At 46.4% G+C, this 25,118-nt stretch overlaps 1 protein-coding gene across 35 annotated transcripts in view; it reads right to left on the bottom strand.

Moving 5' to 3' along the window:
- The window catches only part of MAPK8IP3 (mitogen-activated protein kinase 8 interacting protein 3), a 72,715-nt gene extending 47,839 nt beyond the window's left edge, over positions 1-24,876 (bottom strand). For all 35 annotated transcript variants that reach the window (XM_027693750.1, XM_027693765.1, XM_027693751.1 and 32 more), the window contains exons 1-4: positions 24,490-24,876; positions 3,357-3,477; positions 2,526-2,596; positions 1,676-1,767 (exon numbers count right to left, since the gene is read on the bottom strand). In XM_027693750.1, the coding sequence (XP_027549551.1) occupies positions 1,676-1,767; positions 2,526-2,596; positions 3,357-3,477; positions 24,490-24,807 (602 nt within the window). In that variant the 5' untranslated portion in view covers positions 24,808-24,876. The remainder of the gene's footprint in view (positions 1-1,675; positions 1,768-2,525; positions 2,597-3,356; positions 3,478-24,489) is intronic.
- Positions 24,877-25,118: the final 242 nt, after the last annotated feature.

Genomic DNA, 25,118 nt, shown 5'->3' with positions numbered 1-25,118 from the left:
GAGAGCAAATGTCATGCGAACATGCATCCTACCACAGACACAGGGTACACATGCACTGCAACCCACACCATGTGGAAGTGGGCACCAGACTCATTACTCCTCCTGGATGCCCAGTGGTACATACCACCCCCCACAAAAGCTGATGCACAAACTTCTCCCCCGTCCCATTTATTTTAAATAAATTCACTCAGATTTGCATCAGAGGCCATGAGATATTATGCCTGTTCCCCCACCCCGTGCACCAAAATCCACAATCACTGGTGTTCCCCCCTCCAGCTGTGCAGTGACATCGAAACACACCCGTCCCGGGTGCTTGTGCACAAGCACAACAAATACAGAGCTACACCCGCACGCACGCAAACGGCGCAAAGCTGGAAATAAAGGACAAACTCCCATTTCCCACTGGTAGTTCCTACAGACTCAGTTCACAGCCCCGCTGGAGGCTTTTCACAGACATACAGTGTTTCTCTCCAAGGACACTAGCAATATGCCACACTTGAAAGAGTAAAAGACTGACTTCTCTAATATGAAGAGGCAATTCTTGATGAAAATTTTGCCCTTCACCCCAGAGAATGGTAGTCTTGTAGATACAACCAGCAACTTTTCACTGTGCAGCTCTTTCATGGAACGATAATATAAAAAGCTACAATTAATATCAGCTTATTTGAAAGTTAGGGAAGAAAAAGCTCATTAAAAACAGTTCGAAGATCCTTGTGGTTCTCTTCCAAGTCAGGATATTCTATGACTCTATGATTCAAGCTGGCGGGAGCATATAGGACACACCCTTTAAAAGAGAGAGGCCCTAAGTTTGTTTTTGCCTGTGGTACTTTTAGATTTTACTATATAAGCACTTCCACAGATATTCTTATTTCCAGAAGGTTAAGTGGGGAGGGAAACAAGCCTAACATGCTTATCCCATTCCAGCTGTAACACTAGGATCAGACCATGTTCTGGGAGCTCACTGTGGACTTCCAGACTGTGAGAGGGAGAAGAGAAGGAAGAAAAATGGTCTGATAAAGGAGATTTTATGAACAGATGAACACCTACAAACTCCTGGTTCTTTTTATACCATGTCCTGTCTAGCTCTCTACACCCCTCATGCCTGTCTCTTCTGTCTAGGAAAGCAGCCATCCAGCTTTTTTTTTTTTCCCAATTGATTCCTACATTTTAGACAATCCAATTCTAGTCAAAACCCAAACACTGAAGGGAGGGAGGAAAATCAATTTCTTGGACATAGGTAGGTTTATTGCGTGAGTGACTGACAGAAAGCTTCGCCTGAAGGAACAAGGGGGAAAAAATCCTATAATGGCTAATGTATTTAGTTGCTACAGTTTTGATGGCTGTCCCACATACAAAGACACACACACAAACACTTGACACCTCCATCCATTCTACAGATAAACCTTTACATGCTACCTGAGAATACAAACATGTTTTCCAGGGGTGCCATCAACAGCAGCATGATAAAGCCTCAGTTTCGTAACACAATGCACAAAGCTCCTCGTCATCAAGCCTTAAAAAAAGTACCCACAACTCACCCAGAACCCATTAAAAAGAGCTGCTGCTACAGTCCACATCCCCAGTGAAAGGTCCTGCTCTGGTTTCTCTCAAACACGCACACTCAGTGTGTAAGTTCCCAGGTGACACACATTACATGGAGAGGTCGTGGCCCTACCTTCTCCCAGGGACACTGCCCTCAGTTTGGTTATTTCCCCCAACTGGCTGCATCTTGGATCGCTCAATGTGGTCCACGTAGGTCTGGATCATCTGTGAGAGGAGAAAAATGCATGAGGCAAACAGAGGAGAAGGAAAGACTCGTTTTCTGCTTTTGTTTAATTTTCTACAGCACTCACTTCCAATTTCCTGGGGTTTTTTGCATATTTCCTTGTCTTTCCTGTTGTTTTCTAAGCTGATGATACAAGTGATGATATAAGAATAATCTGATAGAAAATCTGACAGAAATTGTGTGAGAAATTACTTCAGCCGAATCTCATAACAGAAGATCTATGAAAGACCATATCCAAACACAAAACTATCTCCTGGAGGCTCACTGGCAGTGGGAGATGTGGTAATGAGGCACTGTGCACAGCATCACAGAACAGCTGAGGCTGAGAAACCTCCTGGGGTCCCTCAGGTCCAACCCCCTGCTCAAAAAGGGCCACTCTGAGCAGGCTGCCAGGACTGCATCCAGGTGGCTTGTGAATATCTCCAAGGATGGAGACTCCAACACATCTCTGGACAACCTGTGCCAGTGCTCATTGTCCTCACAGTAAAATATTTTTTCCTCATGTTCAGAATGAGCTTTGTGTGTCTCAGTTTGTGCCAGTTGTCTCCAGTCTTGCCACGGGGCACCGCTGAGCAGAGCCTGGCTCCATCCACTTTACAACCTCCAGTCAGGTATTTCTGATGTTCCCACAGTTCAAAAGCTCTAGTCATCACTAGGATTGTAAAACTGAATTCTCTGACATGGCTTTAGGTATAGACAAAGAGTTTATTTATTCAGAAATAACGAGATGACACTCTACCTCTGTGTGACGCTGATGCAGAGCATTGTACTCCTTCTTCATTTCTGATTCACGTTCCTCCAGTCGAGAAACTGCCAAGAGAGAATCCCAACCATCAGCTAACACACACCAGGCTCTCAAAATAAACTATTTGGTAAACAAAGACTATTTTGTTAGAAATTAGTTTATACCTACTGAATAAAACAAACAGAAACAGAATAATGCACGTTGTGGGACCTGGTGTTCATCACAAACTCAGCTCCTGGGTACCTGCATGTTCCCAACACCAGCAATTTTGTGCAGTAAGTGCAATAAAACCACAGTTTTTCAGCAGTAGCCTGGTGCCCCATAAGCGTCTTAGTTTGACAACAATTTAAATTGTCCTCTGGGACTGGCACTTCTGGCTACTAGAGGACCACGAGGACTGGACAAGACACCAAGGAATTCTGAGGGGAACTCCAGTCAACAAACCATGGTTGCACATGTTAAGGAAGTATTTGTAAAGATAAACAAATAAACAAGCAAATAATTGTGATGGATTTTATAAGAGAAAAAAAAATGAAAGATTCTATTCAGAGAAAAGGAGAAACCGGAAAACAGGTTCCAAAGGCCCAAATCTTGCACCTGGAGGGACTGAGCCTGCCCCACAAAAGAAAAGCAATGCAGTCTCGACTGAATTAGTGTGGATACATCTCATCCTTTAGAAGGCTCAGAAGTAAGGGATAACCAGACATTTCAGGCTTTGTGCAAATTACATTAAACCAAAGAAGTATGAAAATTATTTTTAAAGTACCACTGTATGTGTGTGGAAGGCAATGTGTACAATGTTGTCTGATGTACAGCTTTGCTTACTCTGGTCTGCGTAGTTTTTGGTCTTCAGCTCCAATTGTCGAGTCTGAAATTCAAGGTGTTCCACTTGGATTTGTAGTTCTTTCTTCTCCTGTTCCAGTGCATCTTCAAACTCTATGAACTTCTGCACAGGGAAAAAGCGGATAAGGAGGCACAGATGAGGATTACATGTGAAATGGGTTTGCCCTACATGACTTTTCCTCTCTTCACAAAAAAAGAAATCTGGGAAAATATAAATAACACAATTGGAAATAACACTTTTTAAGTACTGTAATGAGCACAACAGCATTTTATCAAGCCAAAGAGTATATTTTGTATGAGAAAGTATTGTTATCTTTAATGCATAATTAATATATAAACAATGGTCCAACATGAGTTCTGCAAACTCGATCATCTTCAGCAACATTGGTCTTCCTGCACAGAACACCGGGCCGAAGGAATGATTTTACAGATATACTCATTTCACGGTGAAAACACAACAAGAAAATACCTCATTTCAGGGTGTTCTTTCTGTAAACTGTCACTTCTGACCTGGGAGCTTCAGTCACTCCCTGCCACGGGCACCAGCACCCAGAGCAGAGTAAAACACATGGAACACTCCATCCAGCTCCATTGCAGTCAATAGCTATTACATAACTCTTGACAGGAGCTGGAGCCACAGGTGCTTTCATGAAATATTTAAACTAAGAAGGGTCTCTGGGAAGTGAATGCATCTCCATATCTCTGCCTATACATGGACTAGCCTGATTCTTGTATGATACGTGGTCACCACAGCTTTTCTGCACAAAACACCAACACAGTCCTGACACATAATCCACACTTCTAGGTTCAGAAACAGAGCTGCTTCTAGCACCACCCCTGACACAGACTGGTGGGAAATTGCCTAAGGCTCAGAGAACATGTGCTCTACTAAGCACACACATCCTCTTCCCAGCAAACCAAGCTTGAACATGGTACCACCAGGCTTACCAGGACACCAGAGCTATACCACCACCCACAGAACAAGTCCTGGCCTGGCCTTACAAAACCAGAATTTAGAGTCTTGTTACATTACTCCTGAATAGTTCCACCCAAAAAAGCCCGAAGTACAGCATCATCTGTACCAACCAGTCCAGTAATTAGAACACCAACCCATCAGCTGAGTGGCAGGAGCACGGCTGAGGCCAGGGGCAGCCCTGGATCCAGAGCTGCTGAGGATGAGAGGGAGCAGGAAGTAAAGCCGAGAGGGCTTTAATCCACCTTTAAGATGTTTATGGACCAAGAGGAGCCCGCAGGAAGTAACCGGGGGCTGCAAGGAGCTCACAAGGCTCTGCTCCTGGCCCTGCCTCTCTCCCTCTCCATCTGTTTGCCATATCCTCCTTAGGTCCGGCTCCAACAGATTCAACAGCTGGTTAAAATCATGGATACTGGGGAGGAAAATCCCTCTCTCCTCTCCTCTGTCCTCTGCATAGGGGAAGTGTTCTCTCCACAAACATCGCTGCTCAGAAGAACATGGGAATTTCAATTCAACAAAGTCAAGCCTTGTTGTACTCCAAAAGAGAGAGAATCTGGTGAGAATCCTTTTTGGCAAAGATTCCCAGGGAAACAAACACATTTAAATGCACAGTAAGATTATTTTGTTAAATTCTGCACATGAACCACTCTGCACAGTACCTGGCTGCACTCTCAGGATAAACCCCATGCATATTCCCTACTGCTTTTACTGGAATTATTAGCAGGGACATTGGAGCCGTCATTATGAACTGGATCCTCTCCCTGCAGATGACTGAAAGCCACATCATTTATTATTCCTGCAGACTTTTAAAACTGCTCAGTAAATTCCTGGGAGCAGTGACTCAGTTTGCATTCCTACATATCTGTATTTATAGAAACAATCAAACACACTTTAGCCATGTCTCATTTCCCTGCACTTGGTGTTCTGCAATGCCTTTAATCTCTAACTGGGCTTTTAACTTTATTCTCCTTCCTCCCCAAATTTATTGTAATAAGGGTTTGGGTTTTTTCCCCAGTTATGGCTGTTTTGCACAGTATTTTCTAGAAATACCAGCAATACCAATACCCTTCTTCCCCTATAAAGGAGTCATCTCAGAGGCTAAACATTTACTTTTTAATTAAATTTGAAGACCGTACAAGGATTTAGATTTTTAAGTAAGTGTTTTTTTCCTCAGATGTCAATTAAACATTGAAATCCCTTAGTCAGCAACCTGTTTTATGGATTTTGAGAGATTTATAAAGCAACATGCTTGTAAATTTGCAAATTTATTATTTAAACCTTTTCCAGAGCAACAATATAATGTCATAATGAGTAAAAAAAGGAAAAGAAATCCTAATGGACACAGTGACACTGAGCAACAGAGCTGAGAAGCAGCAGTTTCACTTGCTCCATTTGGAGTCTGATGGAAGCTATCCCAACAAAGAGCCTTTTCCTAGTATAATCTCCATCTCCTTGCGGGTTTTTGCGGGAATCACTCTCTGCTAAAGCTCTATTGACGAACCCTTTTAATTACAGCCAAGGGTTAAATCCCCATCCCATCACAGCAGCTCAGCTTTCAACACCCTCCTGCTCCTGTTTCTCCAACCAGGAGCATGCACCCCAGCCAGGCAGGAATGAGGGGTTTAGCAGCAATAAAAATGAAAGGATGTTAAGAAAAACATTCACACATTTCTTAACACTAAATTAGACAGTAAAAGAAGGTACAAACCCAATTTTATTCTCATTATGTAGGTCACTTTTAATAGGATTCCTGGATTTGCTACTGCTGTTTTGGTTTAATTCAGAGAAAACTGATTGAAAGATTAAGTGTTCTACAAATGTGGCTCAGTCTTATTCCTCAGACCTGTCTATTTTGCAACCTAAAATTAAGTAGTAATCAAAGAAACATAAAACTAGAAATCAAACACTTGAAAAGAAAGAGACACAAAGACAGTGACATTAAAAATTAATATTGCCCTAAGTGTTTGGAGGGCAGAGCAGCATTTTGGATAAAAGCACTGCAGGACAGCCCACCTGGTGCTGAGAAGATCAAATGCATTTGTGCACAGGGGCCTGAGGGCTCTGCAGCACCTTGTACCTGCTCCCCCATCAGGGCCCATCTCACCTGAGCTTCTCCCTGCACATCACAAGCTCTGAGAGCCAGAAAAGTCCCAAATCCGGAGTGAAGTTACTGGCCACAGCAGTGGGATAAGAAGGAGAGGATTCCTGACAGGGCTATGCCTGAGGAAGATGTTCCTGACAGGGCTATCACTGTCACTGCTGCTCATCCTTCGTGGCACCAGGGTATCCAGGCAGGTTTTATTCCCTGCAGCAGACATTCCATACAGCATCCAGGGAAAGGCCATCCTAGCCACTAGAAGCAGCAGAGATTGAACTGACTTTAGTCAGAGGTGAGCACAGCCACAAGCACAATTAAGCAACGTCAGAAGTTTGGGGAAAGCAGGCACTTGAGGTTCATGTGAGTTACTCTTGCGAGCAGCAGCCTCCGGAGACAGACAGCAGAGGCAGTGCTTCATGCCCAGCATGATGCTGTGCCACAGGCCTCAAGCTGTGGTTCCTGGCCCACATCGTGGGGCTGCAGGTGGCCCAGATGAGCAGCCAGGCTGGCTCCAGCCTCCCTCCTGCCCACACTCAACCCACCAGGTGCATACCCAGCACACGGCAAACCCCCTGCCACACGGGGCTCTCTGCACCAAATCTCACCTTCCCATGGTGCCGGAAATTCATAACAGGACAGGAGAAACAGAGAAAACAAACTGGATAAAGTGTTTTAATTTTTTTTAACTTTTTTTGATTAACCAGGCTCCCAGAGGCAGTCATACTGCCAAGCACATGTTATTGAGTGAATGCAATTCAGTAAATAAACACCCATAGGCATTTCACTTTTTCTGTTTCTTTCAGAGGTGGGATACAATCCTGGCCCTGATCAAGCTGTGGGAATTTCTCAGGAACTTGAAGAGGAATCCAGATATCACCCCAAACCTTTAAACCTCCTAAAAATAACCAGGCAGAGGGGACACTAACTTGGAAGTCTCCTTCCCATTAGAACACTTTCTAGCTGTAATATGTACAAAAAGCACTAAACTCAGACATAAGAGAAAAAGAATCCCTCTGGTTTACTCTTGCTTATTGTGTTTTTCATCTCTGTCTGTGCCCCAACAATCCTACCTAAATGCTGCACAGATGTTTGATGCACAAATATGAAGTTCTGTAGGTGCTTACTCACACTTGCTAATCAGCAAAGAATATTCACGGGAATCAAATCCACACTTCTGGCCTCAGAATAGTAAAATTCCAATGACTTCGGAAAGCAGACACTGCAGATACTACTCTTGCTTCATTATAAACATAAATATATTTAACAGGAGCATAGAATCACAGAATGGTTTGGGTTGGAAGGGACCTTAAAGCTCATCTCATTCCACCCCCTGCCATGGGCAGGGACACCTTCCACTATCCCAGGTTACACCAAGCCCCGTCCAACCTGGCCTTAGACACTTCCAGGGGTGGGGCAGCCACAGTTTGTCTGGGCAACCTGTGCCAGGGCCTCACCACCCTCACAGGGAAGAATTTCTTCCCAATATTCAATCTAATCCTGCTCTCTGTCAGTATGAAGTGTAGGGGGAAAAAAACCCCAAAGAAACAATCAAACAGCATAGCCTTATGGTCTTTTAAAATACATTTTAAAATAACCAAATACACTATCCACAAAGCACTGTGACACAATCTCAATGCTCAGTTTTAAAACTGCATTGCAAATTTGCTGACTGCATTCTTTCACTTTAGTGCTGCCAAGAGGCAAGAAAAAAATCTGGTGCTGGTGAAGCATCCCAGGCTGAGCCTGCTGCTGCAGCCGCCCTTGATTTCATTGGTTTCTCATTCCCAGGGCCAGGTACTGCAACTGGTTTTCCCTGATGGTTTCACTGCATAGAGCTCAGCTAAGACTCTCAGTTCAGGGATTCACAGCTCCCAGGTCCAACTGGATGGAGATGCAGTAAAGACATTTAGAAAACAGAAATAAAATGAACCAGAGAATTCCACTGATGGTTAAGAAAAAGTACTTTTTTTTTGCTTTCAGTGGGTGCACTGGAAGCAGAAACAGCCCCTACTCGCAGGAGTTCTCAAGGCTGACCACAGTGTTAATACTTTTACTATTTTTTCTCATGTTTTTCCAGAGCCTCAACTCTTAATTTCAAAGAATAATTTCTGAATATGAACAATGAAACAGCTAATCACCTCAGTCATCTAAGAGAACTGGAGTGTTAAACAGCTATATATAAAAATAAGCCACATGCATTTTTTTCTGCTAGGGTCTATCCCCAGATTTCAAGCAGGGTCACTGTAATAACCCAGGATTATGGCAAACAACAATGGCTCATACACTACATTTTACAAGGAAAATATCTAGCATAAAATCATCTTAAGGCTAAAGAAGGACTATTCTTCTGAAGAGCAGTGGTACAATGCGGATTGCTTGGCTTTCTGCTTTCCTGCCTTCTGCGAAGGAAGAAAATGGCTAAAAATAGTACCGTATCATCAGAAAACATCACATCACATCAGTGAGGAATCAAGCAGAGACACACAGAGATGCAGAAATCTCATTACGTGGCCTTAATTTGTGGTGGCTGGCAGTGTGTGCAGCGGGGGCACGGCGAAGGGAGCACGGGGGTTCAGCTCAGACCCGACTCTCAGCCTTTGCAGGGCTGTGGGTGAAAGCTGAGCTCTGGTTTCCTCCTCTCAGCACGGGGAGCAGGGAGAGGGAGTGAATTCTGTCCCTCGCCTTCACTCAGGTGAGGCCCCACCTGCAGAGCTGTCTCCAGCTCTGGGGTCCTCAGCACAAGGACATGGAGCTGCTGGAGAGATTCCAGAGGAGGCCAGGGAGATGCTCCGGGGGCTGGAGTCCCTCTGCTCTGGAGCCAGGCTGGGAGAGCTGGGGGTGCTCAGCCTGGAGAAGAAAAGGCTCCGGGGAGACCTGAGAGCCCCTTCCAGGGCCTAAAGGAGCTCCAAGAGAGCTGGAGAGGGACTTTGGAGAAGGGCCTGGAGGGATAGGACAAGGGGGAATGGCTTCCCACTGCCAGAAGGCAGGGATAGATGGATATCAGGAAGGAATTGTTGGCTGTGAGGGTGGTGAGGCCCTGGCACAGCTTGCCCAGAGAAGCTGTGGCTGCCCCATCCCTGGAAATGTCCAAGGTCACCTTGGACGGGGCTTGGATTCATCTGGTCTAGTGAAAGGTGTCCCTGCCCATGGCAGGGGTGTTGGAAAGAGATGAGCTTTAAGGTCCCTTCCAACCCAAACCATTATGTGATTGTATGTTCAGCTTTTTATCCTTATAGGCATTTATATAAAGTCATTTATTTAGCAAAGCTGAAGTAGAAGATTAAGAAATTGAGTTGTCTACCTTACACCAATGTTACTTTGACTTCATTGCATGAAAACATTCCCAGTTTCTATCAAGAAGAGAGGTAGAACATACATATTTAGTGTGTCTCTTGGGAAAACACTGACTTTACAAATATTTAAAGCTGCTCTCCCTCACTGGTCACAACAGCTGAAATGGACCCTCACACAAACAGGAAAACATGGCCATCAGCCCCCCACAGTAATAAAAACACACCTACATTTCCATCCTGCTGTACCTAACATGACATGAATTTCAGAAACATTTTGGCTCCCTGAGAGCAGTGGCACATACAGGTACAAAGGGGCTCCCTGCATTTCACCTGATTATCACTCATCTTGCTCCTCAGTGCCTCGAGGTTACAGACCCATGCAATGCCAACCTTTCTCCTGGAAGGCCCTTGCCTTCAGCAGACCCTGCTCCAGGAGATCGTAGCCATGGCACCTGTAGAGCGAACCCCTGATTCTGCTGCCACAAGAAAACACACCATCAGTAAGTGTAAATTCTGGTAGCAAACTGTATCTTCTCCATCTCTGAAGGATTTCAGTTACAGCAAACAGAAGATGTTCTCTCAAGCATTAGTGTTACAGGACACAGCTCAAAAGGCCAAACTCTCACCTTCCCACATTGCACTGGCAAAGAGGCCACAAGCTGAACAGAAGGTCACTGCAGCTGTGACATGAAGAACCAACAATTTAAAACCCCAACTAGACCACACTTACTAAAACTCACAGGTAATTGATTCACCAACTCAAATTTTGTATTTGTTCAAAACCTTACCCTGCACTTATCATAAATCTCAGCAAATTCCAGCTGTGCTCTCTGTCCCTTGCTCTGCTCTGTGTGTTCTCTAATGTCTCTGGTTCTGCTCTTTGGGGGTTCCTTATTTTGAGTGTATTTGGCCATTATGCCATCACAGCTGTGGCAGCTGTGACATAAAAACATTTATATTTTCATTGCAGAGCTTGGCCTGAAATTCAAACCATATTCCCAGTACAGCATATATTACACATCAGCCTTGGGACCAGGAGGAATTTTATATTAGAAATGCATTATTATAATAATCACTTTATATTGAATACTTAAGACATGTAACCTTAAATCACATGAAGACACTCACACATAAACAAGCATTTCATATGGGAAAATAACTACCAGCCTTCCTTGGCTGAGGTCTCTGCCCTCAAATAAAGCTGACAGTGAACAAGGCCATTTATTAGCAGAATGGCCAAAATATCGTAGAAGAGAACACATTATAATGTCATTTTAACTGTATTTTTAACTTAGTTTTTAGAATTCATTAGCCCAGAAGGACTCACAGTATACAGTTTCATGATGGAAAGATGCTCTGAGCTATGTCCTGCGTTGGAATCCTTGCTATCCTCAAAGATAAATGCACTCATGAAGAAACATTCCAATCTCCACAGAAGCATACAACCTTCTAGTGAAGTAAGATTTCCTTTATATCTGCAAAGCTTAGGGATAAAAGATTTCTGTTCCTGCTGCTAACTTCAGGAAGTCAAAATGACGTCTCTTATCTGCTAAATACTTGACAGTCATAGATGTGACTTTCAGTGTCTTCTGTGAACTAAATGTCTTTTTTGTCAATGTATGCAAAGATTACAATCTCCCATATTCCTGTTCCAAAGGATCTGAGCCTTCTCCAAAGAAGGATCACTTCCCTCTTACAATGCTCTCCATGAAGTTGGCCTGGTCCTCCAGCACAGCCAGGGGAGACAGAGGGACCCTCCCGTACCCTGGACCCTGCTCCAGCTCTGCCCCAGACCATGTTTGCCCACCCAGAAGCTGCCATCTCCCAGTGGGACTAATGACAAGGTTAACTGGGACAGCAGATGCAGGGAAGGAAAGGGGTGCACAAAGAAGGGATGGGGCGGCCAGCGGAGCAGTTGGCCTTGAGAACAGCCTTGACCCTATTTCCATCAGGATGGCCTGATGGAAAGGAGGTGTGACTGAAGTTGTGCAGATGACACTAGACCGGGAAGTGCCACTAAAGAGAACAAACTATCGTGGGGAAAAACTGGATGGTGCTGGAGACCAGAGCAATGCTGGGCTGAACAGCACTCGAGGGCACGGGCATGCACATGGGAACAGCCAGTTCTGCTGTGAGGAGGAGGGTGGAGAAGAAGAAGCTGATGACAGAACTGTCAGTTAATCAGTCCCACAGTGACGTGCTCTGGGCCAGGAGCAACTGCAGCTGAGGAGGGCACGGAGGAGACAGACATGCTGCCACCTCCACCACTCCGTGTCATACCAACAGCACTGGACTGTGCTAGGGAAGGTGACAGCCCTCACATAAACCTCATTACTAGCACTTTGAAAAAGGCCATGTGACACTGGGACACCCACGGAGAGCATTCATAGCTCAGACACAGGCGAGATGTCCCTGGAAAATCACCTGTTATTCCTCCTGCCTCTCAGAGAGGATCAGCCCAAGCACCAGATATGGCTAAGGGTCACTCAAGGAAAGGGGGATGAGGGAATCTGTAAAACAAGACTAGGCTGGCCAGGTGACACATGGGCACCTCCATACTAGCAGGACACATGGCACAGCCCAGCAAACCTGCCTTCTTTGGCAAGGGAACAGAGCTTGGCTCCAACACACACCAAGCAGAGACCAGACAACAGGACCAGGTCCCATTAACACAACAAAGAAATAAATATTTGATAGGGCAAAACCTCACTAATGGTAAACGACAGTGCCAGCACAAGAACAAGCCAGGGAAACCAGGCCATGAATTAAAACCCAACAAACAACCCCACTGCAATTTAGAGGAAGGAAGAAGTAGAGGCAGGAGATTTAACTAATGGTTTTAAGCCAAGCTTGATATATTTATGAAACACATTATGTAACTCAAGTGCCTGCAATACCCGGGGACTGGACATGCTGACTCAGGAAGTCCCTTCCAGTGCTATTGCCCTGAGTTTTTAAGGAAGAGTGGGTGTTCCAGAGAATGCTGGAGGCAAACCACCCACAGATTTGGTGCAAAAATTACCATGCAGTAAGAAGTCCATAGGGCTCAAGTCTGGAGTAACTCAAACCAAGACAGTGCCCAGTGGTGTAGCTATACCTGCTCTAGCTACCTACATTTTTAATACTAATATCACCTTAATATGTGTGTATAAACATAGTTTATACCATTCAGTGTTAACAGGTTGAGTGGATGCTGGACACCCATCACGTCGTGACATGCATGACCTCCTGCTTCACACACTGCTTCCACAGCGGGCTGTGCTATGGAAGCTGGGCACTTGGACAGAGACATTCCCAGTAAAATTACCTGGTAAGTACTAGTTTAAGATAAGTTTCCTTATATCAAGAGCATAGATGCTAATTTTCCCTCTAATCACAGAGATCATTATACCCCAAATGCAGCAAGTGCAGAGCATCCAACAATCAGTGTCCAAATTTTGCCCTCCCTGTTCTTAATTTCTTCCTAAATATTTTCTATATTTTTTCACATATGACATTGCACTATTGAAGTCACTACTGAAGTTTTCTGCCTCCTGCACAGCTTTGCACAAGCCTCCACTCAGGGAGATAAGACACCGATCCACTGGTTTTAAATGTTCAGCAGAGACAGAGCATGGATAACAACATATAGTGAAACAAATATTAATGGAATAAACATTGTAAAAGGGAAAAAAGTCAAAACTACACAAGCTGGTAGTGTAAACTGTCTTCATCTGTGAGGGCTAAAATATATTTGTACATATTTTTGCATCTGGCATTATGGTGTAAATTATGTGGTGGTTTTGATTGAACTCAGACTACCCACCACAAAAGCCACCCAGCTGAAGGGATGGCAAGGGAAGCAACCAGGGTGGGGGCACAAAGGTGGGGCTAGTGAAATATGGGCAGTGGTTCAAACAAGTGGAATTTACAAAGATGCTGCAGTTGCATTTAATGCTGCTACAAAAGGTGGTGTGTGATGAAAAATTGTGTTAAACCACAAAACTATCCTGAGAAGTGTTTAAGTCATTTTTTTACAGATTTAAAAGTTCGTAACAAAGTGAGCAGGAGATCTGCCAACCACCACGTGCAAGTGAGCTGCAGAGCAGCCACGGAGACTTCAGCAGAAGGGAAGCAGGCTGGTGGGAGGGCAGGGCCCCAGAATGGGGGAACAGCTCCCCAGTGAAGCCACAGTCACTGAGGAAAGAACGAGGCCAACAGCCATCACCTGATGGATAACCCCAACTCCTGCCTGGGAGCAGCGTGGTAGCCCATGGAGATGGTGGAGTCACCATCCCTGGAGATGTTTAAGAACCGACTGGACAAGGCACTTAATGCCATGGTCTAGGTGATAAGGTGGTGATAGGTCAAAGGTTGGACTTGGATCTTGAAGGTCTTTTCCAACCCAAATGATTCGTGATGTCCCTGGAGCTGCTAAAACACTGTGCTGGGAAGCCCTGCCAAAGTAAAATTCTCCGTTTTCACTAGTAAATAGAGATTTCTGGTTTAGTTCAACTAAAACATATATTTGCATTCTTTTCCAAAGCTATCATTGATTGGTGAAAGAAAGAGGTAAAATGAAATGAAATGGTGAAATGAAACCTCTTCCCATCATGGGGAAGGGAAGGTACTTCTTCATGACCAAGTTCTTCTAAATGTGTGGTACATCACATTGTACACTCCTTCCACACATGCTGTTCGTAAATGCATTGCCAATGAGCTCTTTCAGTCCTTTTTCTAGCACAGAATCCCAAATCCAAACAGGGGAAAAAGCCTCTGGGCCATACACTTTGAAAATATCCAACCAAATATCCAAAAAAGCCTCTGGGCCATACACTTTGAAAATATCCAACCAAAGATCAGTAAATTTTCCTATTTTAAATCAGGACTTACAATAACCACGTACAATTATCTTTTGGGAGCAACCTGGCATGTGTTCAACAGAAAAACCTTTCCACAAAATGCAGCAGGCGGAAGGGCAGGCAGCCCTCTTCTGATGCTTCCCCTCTTGAGGGGGACAAGCAGGTTTGCTCTGCAACTAAGCAGCAACTTGTGTTCATGCCACCAAGTGGAGTGGCTGAGGGTGGGAGGGTCAAGGCCCAGGTAGAACAGGAAACAAAAATAAGAGCCTGAAACTGTTTTTGTCAGACTCAGTTCAGCATCACATTCTGCCTTGAGCAGGTCCCTTCCAGCTAGGGAGAAAAGGTAGACACCAGCAGCTGTCCATGACCGTGGAGACCATGTCACAATCCAGGTAAGGAGCAAAAGGTCCAGTGCTTCCCACTGAATCCTGAACTAAAGCCATCTGTCCTGCTAGGCAAGACACAGCTTCACGGATATCATTCCGGACACCTTGCCACCCAACAGCCTTGCGAGGTGAACTGCAGACCTGATGCATCCCTTCGGAAAGCTGACCACCTCCTTGAAGAGAAGGTGGCATGTTCTACCACATGGCCCAAGTGTGGTGTCCCTGGACACACACAGATGAGTTGCCAGTCTCCCTGAGATCCATGTGAAATCTCACAGTGATGCTCTGTCTCTCAAAGGCTGGACTAGAGCTGACGACCCTGTTGAAGGAGCAGCAGATGGATGTAACGTCAGGCCTGCACACCTGCCAGTCCTTGCACAGCAGTAAGAGAAGGCAGGACACAGCCAGTGTGACACAAGCTGAGCGTGTGTGACAGGTACAGTGTGGCACAGGCTGAGCCTACAAGGCTCACATACACAGTGGTGATGGGAAGTGCTCAAGTACCACAGCACGGTCTCCTGAAAACACCAAGCAGGTTCCCCCTGAGAAAGGCAGGAGAGGGTCCAGCTGGCTGCTCAGACATCCCCTCACCACCTGAAGCCAATGCAGAGCAGCCACAGGCTGGCCAGCACTCCCCATGGGAGCTCCAGGACTGTATGGGAGATAAGAACAAGAACAGAGCAGTTCCTCTCAGCTTGGTCACCCCATGCCTCCTCCTCAGTGACAATCGACAATGACGGAGATGTGGGTCATCTTCATCCTCTTCAGTGGGCAAGAGAAAGAACACAGGTGCCAAGGTGCCTCTGTTAGATGGAAAGTTGCATCACTCTCAGAAAGGTGAAGACTGCCTGGGCATTTTTCTTGAAACTTCAGTCATCACAGTCCCTTTCCGGCCTTGATGGGACAAGGGGGAATGGCTTTAAGCTGAAGGAAGGCAAGTTTAAGTAAGATATTATGAAGAAATTCTTCCCTGTGAGAGTGGTGAGGCCCTGGCACAGGCTGCCCAGAGAAGCTGTGGCTGCCCCACCCCTGGAAGTGCCCAAGGCCAGGTTGGACAGGGCTTGGAGCAACCTGGGCTACTGAAAGGTGTCCCTGCTCACGGCAGGAGGGTGGAACGAGACGAGCTTTAAGGTCCCTTCCAACCCAAACCATTCTGTAATTCTGTGATTTAGATCCAACTGCAATGGCAGTAAGGTCGAATCTTCCCAGACCTCTTTGGCTTTCCTCTTACAACTCTGCTTCCTGAACCCTGGCGGTAACTTCTCCTTCATATATCTGGCACATCCCAACAGTATCACTGACAAATCCACCTGCAGAGCCACGAACAGAAAGGGACAACGCAGCAGCTGCTTCACTGCATGAAGAAAAAAAAACCTTCTCATTAAAGCCCATTTGGGGATCACAACTTGACTCATGCAGGTAACCCAGTTGAGGGGAAACCTGGTCATCACCCCTCATCATCATCATGAACTCACATTCAGAATATTATCCTGAATTGCTTGTTAAATAAAGTAACAGCTCATAGTGCTTGTTCGCTATTTTACTTTAAAGGTAATTTTTAGTAACACATTGATATTTATGAATATTAATAAGTGCCATAAGCTTGAGTGACATAAAGAGGATTTGTACGAAGGATCTGTGTTGGGATATAGATTTTTTTCCCTCCAAGATTAGTGAGAATAAAGTAAGGTTACCAGATGGCAAGGACTGATGGGCATTACATGTGGAAAGCCTGATTTCTCAGAGAGAAATGATTTAGAAATACGTATCATACGGTCAGTCTCCACTGCAAAACAGAATCACAAATTCCCCCTGTTAGTCTCCTTTAAATTAATAAAATTTAATAACTTGTAAACAGAAGAGTCTCTAAAAAATTTCATCTCACCAGTGTAGAATTCATACCATTTATTAGAAAAAATTAGAATAACTAATCATGTGTTTTTAGCAAGTAGCTTTCCAACAGCTATTGGTCCTATAACATCATCTCTAATATGCTAACAAAATGTATAGTTTTCACCAAAAAAAACATATTCTGTACACAAACTTGTGATGGGGAGAAGATCAAAAAAGATGAGGGAAGGACAAGCTGCTTCTGCCTGTCTCAGAGCGTGACTTCCTCTGCCTAACCCTAAAGCATCACAGTTTGTACTTGAGCTCTCAGTTTGCACTGGGTATCCTCCATCAGACCAGCCTGGCTTCTCACTGGCAGTGGGACACATCTCACTCCTGCAGCTAAAAGCCAGCACTGGCTGATCCGATGGGAGCCAAGGTCCAGGAATAGCCCAGCACATTCTGCATCCTTCAGGATGCATCACTGCTGCCAGCCCGGTTCCATCCACGCTGTCACCCCACTCCAAGCCAACTATGTGCTGCATCACCCTACAGGGAGCCATGCACAAAGGAGGAGGCAAACGGGCAGGCTGCCACAACACTGGAATCATACGTGGAAAGGGAAGAGAGCAGCTGCTGCTCTGGAACCTCTGCAGATGGTCCCTGCCCTGGTGTCGTATGGTCAGGGGTGGGACAGGACCCAATCCAGAATGGCAGCCAACCCTCCTGCTGCTGGCAGAGGCAGCTGGGCAGAGAAAAGGCACCACTGATTTACCCCCCATCAAATGCCCCCAGTCCACCTTCAAGGGATGGAAGGAATTATCTCCATCACTGTTATCTGCATTAACATCGATCCCAGTCCCGCATCAGGAGACACACGATAGGATGCTAAATCTTTAGCTTACAATCCTGTTTAGTTTTATTGCTACAGGTTTTGTAATGAAAGGCATTCTCAGAATCCCAAGATTGCCAATCCTTCACACGGGGGATGTGCTGATCATAGGCCAAAGCCTGATTTTAGGAGCTCTCTAAACACAGACACAGAGCCTAATTCAGAGAGGAGACATTGTTTATTCTGCACAGGGTGCAAGGTGGAGGTTTCCACAAATCAAGCACACCATGAGGTAGAAAGTTACCTCTTTTATACAGTAAAATTTACATGAACCTGCCTGTCTAATACATATTTATTTGTATGACATAAGCAGTGCTTGAAACACAAAGTTATTTTCTTTATTAAGCAACTTCTATTGTAGAAGTTATCTGATGACATTAGTTATGTTTACGAAAAGTGAGACAATTCAGCCTGGGGACAGATAACTCAGCTTGAAGACATCATGAGGAGGCTGTAAGGATGGCTAGTGAGTTTATTTTACCAGTTCAGAGGGAAATGAGAACTTTAGAATCGATACCTAAAATAACTAAACCTGCCTACTCAAATATATACAAATTTGAAACACAGGAATCTCCAGAAACATCTTTTCCTGTTTGTTACTTTTAAATATATGGAATTTATTTTATCTTCAGTTTTAATTATAACCTACAATATTGTGATCAATTCTGAATCACATTCAAGTGAAATCACTGACAAAAGGCATAAGAGAAAACTGAGACACAATGGTTGACGTCCCCATAACATCAGATTTGTCTCACCCAGAAGACATGGTGGGATCACTACAGATGCTCACACTTGTGTTGCTTTCTACTTCTGAACAACTAAATGGATGTATTTTGGAAAAAGACAAGGAGGAAAGTATCATAAATATGTAAGTCAACGTTTGCCTGCTCAGCAGAAAAAAATCATTATAAGTATCACAGTATTTCTGGTGAAAATGAAGAAACTGGTTTCTCCAGGACCAACAGCTTTTGTAAATTAAGACAATTGCAGAAGAGGACTAAAGGTAAATTGGAATAACCCTCTAATAACAACACAGACTCTGCTGCTCATGGGTGAAATCTGGCAGTGCCTGCAGGTTCCAGGAATAGACCAAGAGGATCTGAAGGATACAGAGGCAGATATGGTACCCAGTGAGCCTGCATTTCAGGCTTGCCCATTATTTTCACCAGCCTATTGTGCAAAGGATCCAGGTGAAAGCAAATCCTTTCTTTATCTGGTTTCTGCTACTCCCCAAAGCCCTCCTCCTGGGATACTATGAGGTCACCATCAGGCTGCAGACACTTCCATTAATCAGCTATTTGTGAGGTCAGGTTTCATGGCGGGGAAACAAAGTGCCCTCCCAGGCTTCAAGTCATTCCACATAGAAAGCAGATACAAGGTAGGAGAGGAAAAAGCGCTTACAGTGGAGAACACCAAGGGCCGGAGCCCACAGCATCACTTTTGTCATCCTTCCTCCCCATCTCCCTAAAGGAAATTAGGGTACCAGGAGGGACAATATTCAAGGCATCCCTTAACAAAGGGGGGAATTTTCACAAGCCTTTGTGCTGTTTGAGATGCAGACAGGAGCCAGCGAGCTCACCATATTGCCACCCAGTTGGAGAGCTCTTCAGGTACCTGCGGAAGCCACAGCGCCTCTCGCAAAGGACCATCTCTTCCCAAAACGCTGCCACTGATCTTCAAACAAAACACTGGAGCCTTATAATTACATAAAAATAAATTACTGGTAAGTGAACGTGCTTATCATGTCAATAACAATGCAAACAGCAAGCTGTAAGGAGGAGTGATGGCCACGGCTACATGCCAGCAGGAGATGGGGATGCTGCTTTTCTTGGAAGTGGGAAAGGATGACATCCAGGTAACTCTCAAATAAGAGTCCTACAGTGGCAGTGCCAGCAAAGGGCTTTCACAGGTCACATCCCACACCTGGGGAGCACGGGTACATGCTGGGGTCACCCAGCCTGGCAGAAAAATGGGGGCGATGGTGGACACCAGGTTGAACGCGAGCCAGTGCTGTGCCCCTGAGGCGAGAGGTGTCCTAGGCTATTTTGCCAGCAGGTCAAGGGGAGATCCTTCCCCTCTATTCAGCACTGGTGAGGACACCCCAGAGTGCTGCGTCCAGTGCTGGGCTCCCCAGTACAACGGAGACAGGGACAGACTGGAGAGAGCCCAGGGAAGGGCCACAAGGATAACGAAGGGGCAGGATAAGGGGAGAGAGGGCAGAGAGGATGGAGCCAGGCCCTTTCTAGTGGTGCCCAGCGACAGGACGAGAAGCAAGGGGCACAAACTGGAACACAGGAAGTTCCCTCTCAACATCAGAAAACCACTTTTCCCTACGAGCACTGGCACAGGTTGTCCAGGGAGGTATTGGGAGTTTCCCATCACCTTGGACATACTCAAACACTGCTCTGGGTGACCCTGCTTGAGCAACGAGTTAGAGCAAATGACCTCCACCGACCAGCAGGAGAGTCAGGGTATGGGAACAACAGCCATGGCTACTGAGACAGAGGTTTTCCCAGCCACATTCCAGTGGAGGTTGCTCCCAGGTGCTGGAATGCCACAGCGCAGAACATGAGCTACAAAAGCCTTTCTGGAGGAGCCAGACCTCCTAATCAGCACCTCTACACCATACCTGTATGTATCTTAAATGAGTACCATTTTAAACATTCTAATGAGCATGAACTGATGTCACAAATCAAACAACCAAGATCTTACTTTGCTACTTTTTGTTCCTTAGGACAGCCACCACCATTCCCTTGGGATGTAAATTTCCCTAGAAGCAGTTTTCATGCAACAAGAGGTCTGAAGGCACCTTCCACCTGGCAGAGGCCCACCTGGCTTTCCTGACTCCAAGAAGTCACACTAACGTACCCCAACCACCCATTGAAAGCCTTTATGTGAATTCACACGTGCATGCTCACCTTGGCATCGGTGCCCAACATGAGGAGCAATCTCTGCAGAAATATGCTTTTAGGGCATGTGGTGGTGCTTGTCTTCAAGAGAGGAAGAATCCAGAACACTAGGAAAGCAGTTTGCATAAATCAAAATGTCCCATTAAGAGTGGACCCAGTAAGGCTTGTTTGCCCTGGGGATTTCTGCAGGTGTCCCCTGGCCCTTTCCTTGTTCCAGCTCTACCCCCACATGTCCCCTGAGCAGACTCAAGGAAGAAACAGAGTGCGTATGCTGGACCCACCTGCCCCAGACTCACATGCCAACTGTCCTGCTGCCACCCATCACCTGCAGGCTGCCAGCTCTGCCTGTCCCTTCACCAGGCAGGACACTCACTTGGCCTTTCTCTTTCAATTTTCACAAAAACAAAAACCAAACCAAACCAAACCAAAACAAACGGAAAAACCACCACAACACAAAAAGTGTAAGTAACCCAATTTTTTAATAAATATGTCTAAAAGCAGCCACCAGCTTCCTAAATTCTTTGGGGCAGCTCCTAATAGAGCAATCATAACACCTTCATTTCCTTAAGAGATCAAGCTAAACCAAATACTTAGCCAGCAAAAATAAATAAATAAATGCCCTGTGTTAGTGTGCTCCATCCCAAACACCAGGGCCATGAAGGTGGTAAATGGGACTGGAGGAGGGGTCAAGAGAGCTGGGGCTGCTCCAGAAGGCTCCAGGAGGTCTGACCAGTGTGCTCAAGTGTGCTCAAGTAACTGCTGGGAGGGAGCGAGGATGGGGAGGCCTGACTGCTCTGCACAGGAGGCAACGGGCACGAGGGAAAGCACATGGAATTCCACCTGAACACAAGGATCCACATTTTTCCTGAATGGGGTCAGACACTGGGACAGGTGGCTCAGAGAGGCTGCAGAGCCTCCATCTGTGGAGATGCTCAAACTCTCACCAGATGCTAGACAACCTGCTCTGGCTGCCCCTGTCTGAGCTGGGGTGTGGGACTTGATCTCAGGAGGTCAGACACACATTAGGGGATTCTGTGATTCCACAGAACACCACACCACGCAAGCAATAATCATCCTACATTCATACATATGTATCCTGTGTTCATAGGATATGAAACAGATGGAAGAAAACAAAACCACTGAAAATCTGGTGCAATCCCACATCTTCAGTAGCTTGGAGGCCATGGAAACGGCAACGTTGTGTACTAAGCCCCATTACTGCAGTGACTGACAGCACTGCCTCATGCCAAGGAACTTCTATTCTCAGTCCACTTGCTTAGGTACTTCTGCTGCCCTATTTTAGGCCAAGAGGAAAATGCTCCACAGCCCAAGTGTTTAGAAAATAAAGCAGTAATTTGCTTTTGGCAAAGATTTTTTCAAAAGACAATATATAGAATCGTCTTAAGAGAGGAGTATTGAGAAGGCAAACTTTCCTTTATGGCATGTAGTGAAAAGTTGTTTCCCTGCCCATGGCAGGGAAGTTGGAACTAGATGATCTTTAAGGTCCCTTTCAACTCAAATTATTCCATGTTTCTATGATTCTATGATTGTTAGAAAGAACCCTAATTTAACAAACCATACCTATAACAGTCTGTTTGTGCACAACTGCTGCATAAAGATGAACAGCAAGGTGTGATGGCTCTGCACAGTGGTAACCAGCCAATACAACACACATTTTAATGCCAGAGAACAATGCCCACTTGTGGTTCCAGTTACTTTGAAACTAATAAACTAATACAAAGTAACTATAACTCAGGGTCCTTTGACGGGATATTGCAAGAGAACAGAGCAGTTTTTCACCTCTCAGTGTCACTTTAATTGTTGTAATTGGCACTCATGCACTGAGAGGAACCAAGACTCAGGTCAAATCCCGTTCCCAGGGGAGGATCCTCCCAGTTAGAAGTGAAGATCTCACCCAAGCCCTGAGGCAGAGCCCAGGAGGCTGATGATTCTGGAGAGGTGGGATGGACAGTCCCTGGTCACTATGGCTCTGTTTCACAGCATCAATCCACGTTCTGGGAGGAAAAAGAGTTTTCTGGTTTTTGGTTGCATACAATTATGTGGTGGACAGCAGAATTCCCTGTCATGCACAGATTTTCACCCCCATAATGTGTAATTTACTGCAGAGTAAGCACCACATGGAAAACAGGTGCAGATAAATAACATACTCTGCTATATGCTGAGGAAAACAGCCGCCATGTATTCCATGTATGACCTTGTAACAGGGACTTTGTAGCGGCAGAATACTCATTTGTTCTCATAAGAAGCACATTATCGATTCTTTTTTGGTAACAAGTCTCCTTGCAGACACTTTTTTCTCCCACTTACACTGACCTGTGTGTAAGGATAACAGAATATCATGATCATCATGATCATCAGCCAACAGTGTTCTGCCACGGTTCCCAGGTTTCCTTGCAGGGAATGTAACTGCTGTCACTACATTTGCTTCCAGAAAACACATCCTGTATCTAATAATTCAAGAACAGAAACTGTCCCTGGTCCAAAAAGGCAAGATCATTCCAACTGGACTGTTCCAAACTCCATTTTTTTCCCCATAAATAGTGCACTTTTAAAATTATTCTTTCTCAGAAGCTGCAATATGCTGTCTCTACCTGACATTCAGTAAGTCTCATGTACCCAGAATCAATTTTCAACCCCTACGCGCATTTAAAGTAATTTTAAAAGATTATTTATTAGTCCCTTAATACATAACTAAAACTCAGGACTAAAACTTTTCACTGACTGGCTCTTGCTTTCAGTATCAGTAGTGGACCACAAGTGTCCTCCCCATCGAGTTACCAAGATTCCTGTATGTGATTATTAAGCAACAAGAACATGTCTATGAAAATCCTGTGTGTGCTTTGCAAGTGTTTTATGCTGTTCTCCAGTTCAGTAATTATTTCATTAATTACCACTTATTTTATTTTATTACTTATCCCTTATCAAATCAGAACTAGGAAGACTACTGAATCTTAAATCTTCCACTCTTAGTCTAAAAGACAGAAAAAAATCCTCTTTTTAAGAAGCTGTGCAGTAAAACGGGAATGATGTGGTGAGGATGGAATTTTTTGCACCACCAATCTCTATCCCAGCCTTTAAGGCTGAAAGGATGCTCTGGATTTCAGCAGGGACAGGCGCAGATGCAGGAAGATGACAGAGTGCAGGTCACCTCCCCTCTGTTTTGTCTACATCCGAGTCTCTGTAATCCGAGGATTCTTCTTCCTCTCCATCACAGGGGTTGGATCTCTCATGAGCCTCTTCCACACCACCCTCGCAGCTGGGCAGTCCTGCCCCGGCTCTCACGGGAGCACATCCACGCTCCAGGAAACAGCTTACAGCTGACATTGAGAAAGCCAGGCGGCTGCACAAATTACCCATTTTTAAAAACTACTTTTTTACACCCCAAATCGCGCCGACCCCTCCGGATGCCGCTGGCATTGCACAAAGCGAATTCCTAATTCCTCAAATCCGAGGGATTGCAGCTTTTTCGGTTCGGGTTTGGTTTTTTTTTTCCCCTCTTGCTGTCACACAGGGCAGCTCCGCCGCAGTGCCCCGGGCCCGCGGTGCGGCGGAGCCGGGCCGGGCCCGCGGGGCCCGGGGTTGCGGGGAGAGCCCCGGGGGGTGCGGGGAGAGCCCCGCGTCCCCGCGGCAGGGGATGCGCCCGCCCCCGCGCTCCGCTTCTAGAAGGTACCGGCGGCCGCTGCTCCGGGCCCCCCCCCGGGCAGGAGGGACCCGCCAGCGGCGGCGATCGGGGGGACGGAGCCGAGGCCTGCGAGAGGCGGCCCCGCCGCAGCCCCGCGCTCCCCCGCGCCGCCGGCCCTGCCGCTCCCCCGCCCCGGGTCCCCCCGCCCGGCGGCGGCCCAAGATGGTCGCGGGGCGGCGGCGCTCACCTCCTCGGCCTGTTTGCGCAGCGCCTTCTCCCGCTCGTACTGCGTGAGCAGCTGCTCGTTGTCCTCCCGCAGCAGCTCCAGCTCCACCTCATGCTCCTGGTTGTCGGTGAGCACCGAGTCCAGGTTCTCCAGCACCGTCACCACCAGCGGCATCAGCTCCTTCACCACCTCCTCGTCGTAGCAGTGGATCAGCCGCTCGAACTCGCGGTAGATGCTGTTGGCGAGGCCCGAGACGCGCTCCGACATCACCGACCCCGAGCAGTAATCGTCGCCCGGGTACCCCCCCACGCCGCCATCGTCCAGCTGGATCTCCAGCATCCTGCCGGCCGACAGCCCTCGGCCCCGCTGCGCTTCGCTCGCCCCGCTCCGCTCGGCCCTGCCGCCGCCGCCGAGCTCTGCCCCGCCCCGCCCCGCCCGCCGCGTCACGGCCCCGCCCGGAGCATCCCCGGATCGGAGCTCTCCGGCAGCGCGGCACCGGCTCCTGGCAGCGGCACACGGGGAGCAGCGGTGCCCCGAGCCCGCCCGCGGCCAGCCCGCTCCGCCGAGCCCCGCGGGCAGACAAAGGGCGGCGGTGCGGTGCCATCAGGGCGATGGGCACGCGTGGGGCGGCACGCACAGGGACACAGAGC

This window comes from Neopelma chrysocephalum, unplaced genomic scaffold (genome assembly GCF_003984885.1).
Source record: "Neopelma chrysocephalum unplaced genomic scaffold, ASM398488v2 Primary Assembly neopelma1_93, whole genome shotgun sequence".
NCBI lineage: Eukaryota > Metazoa > Chordata > Aves > Passeriformes > Pipridae > Neopelma > Neopelma chrysocephalum.
This window is presented reverse-complemented; position numbering and strand designations above follow the sequence as displayed.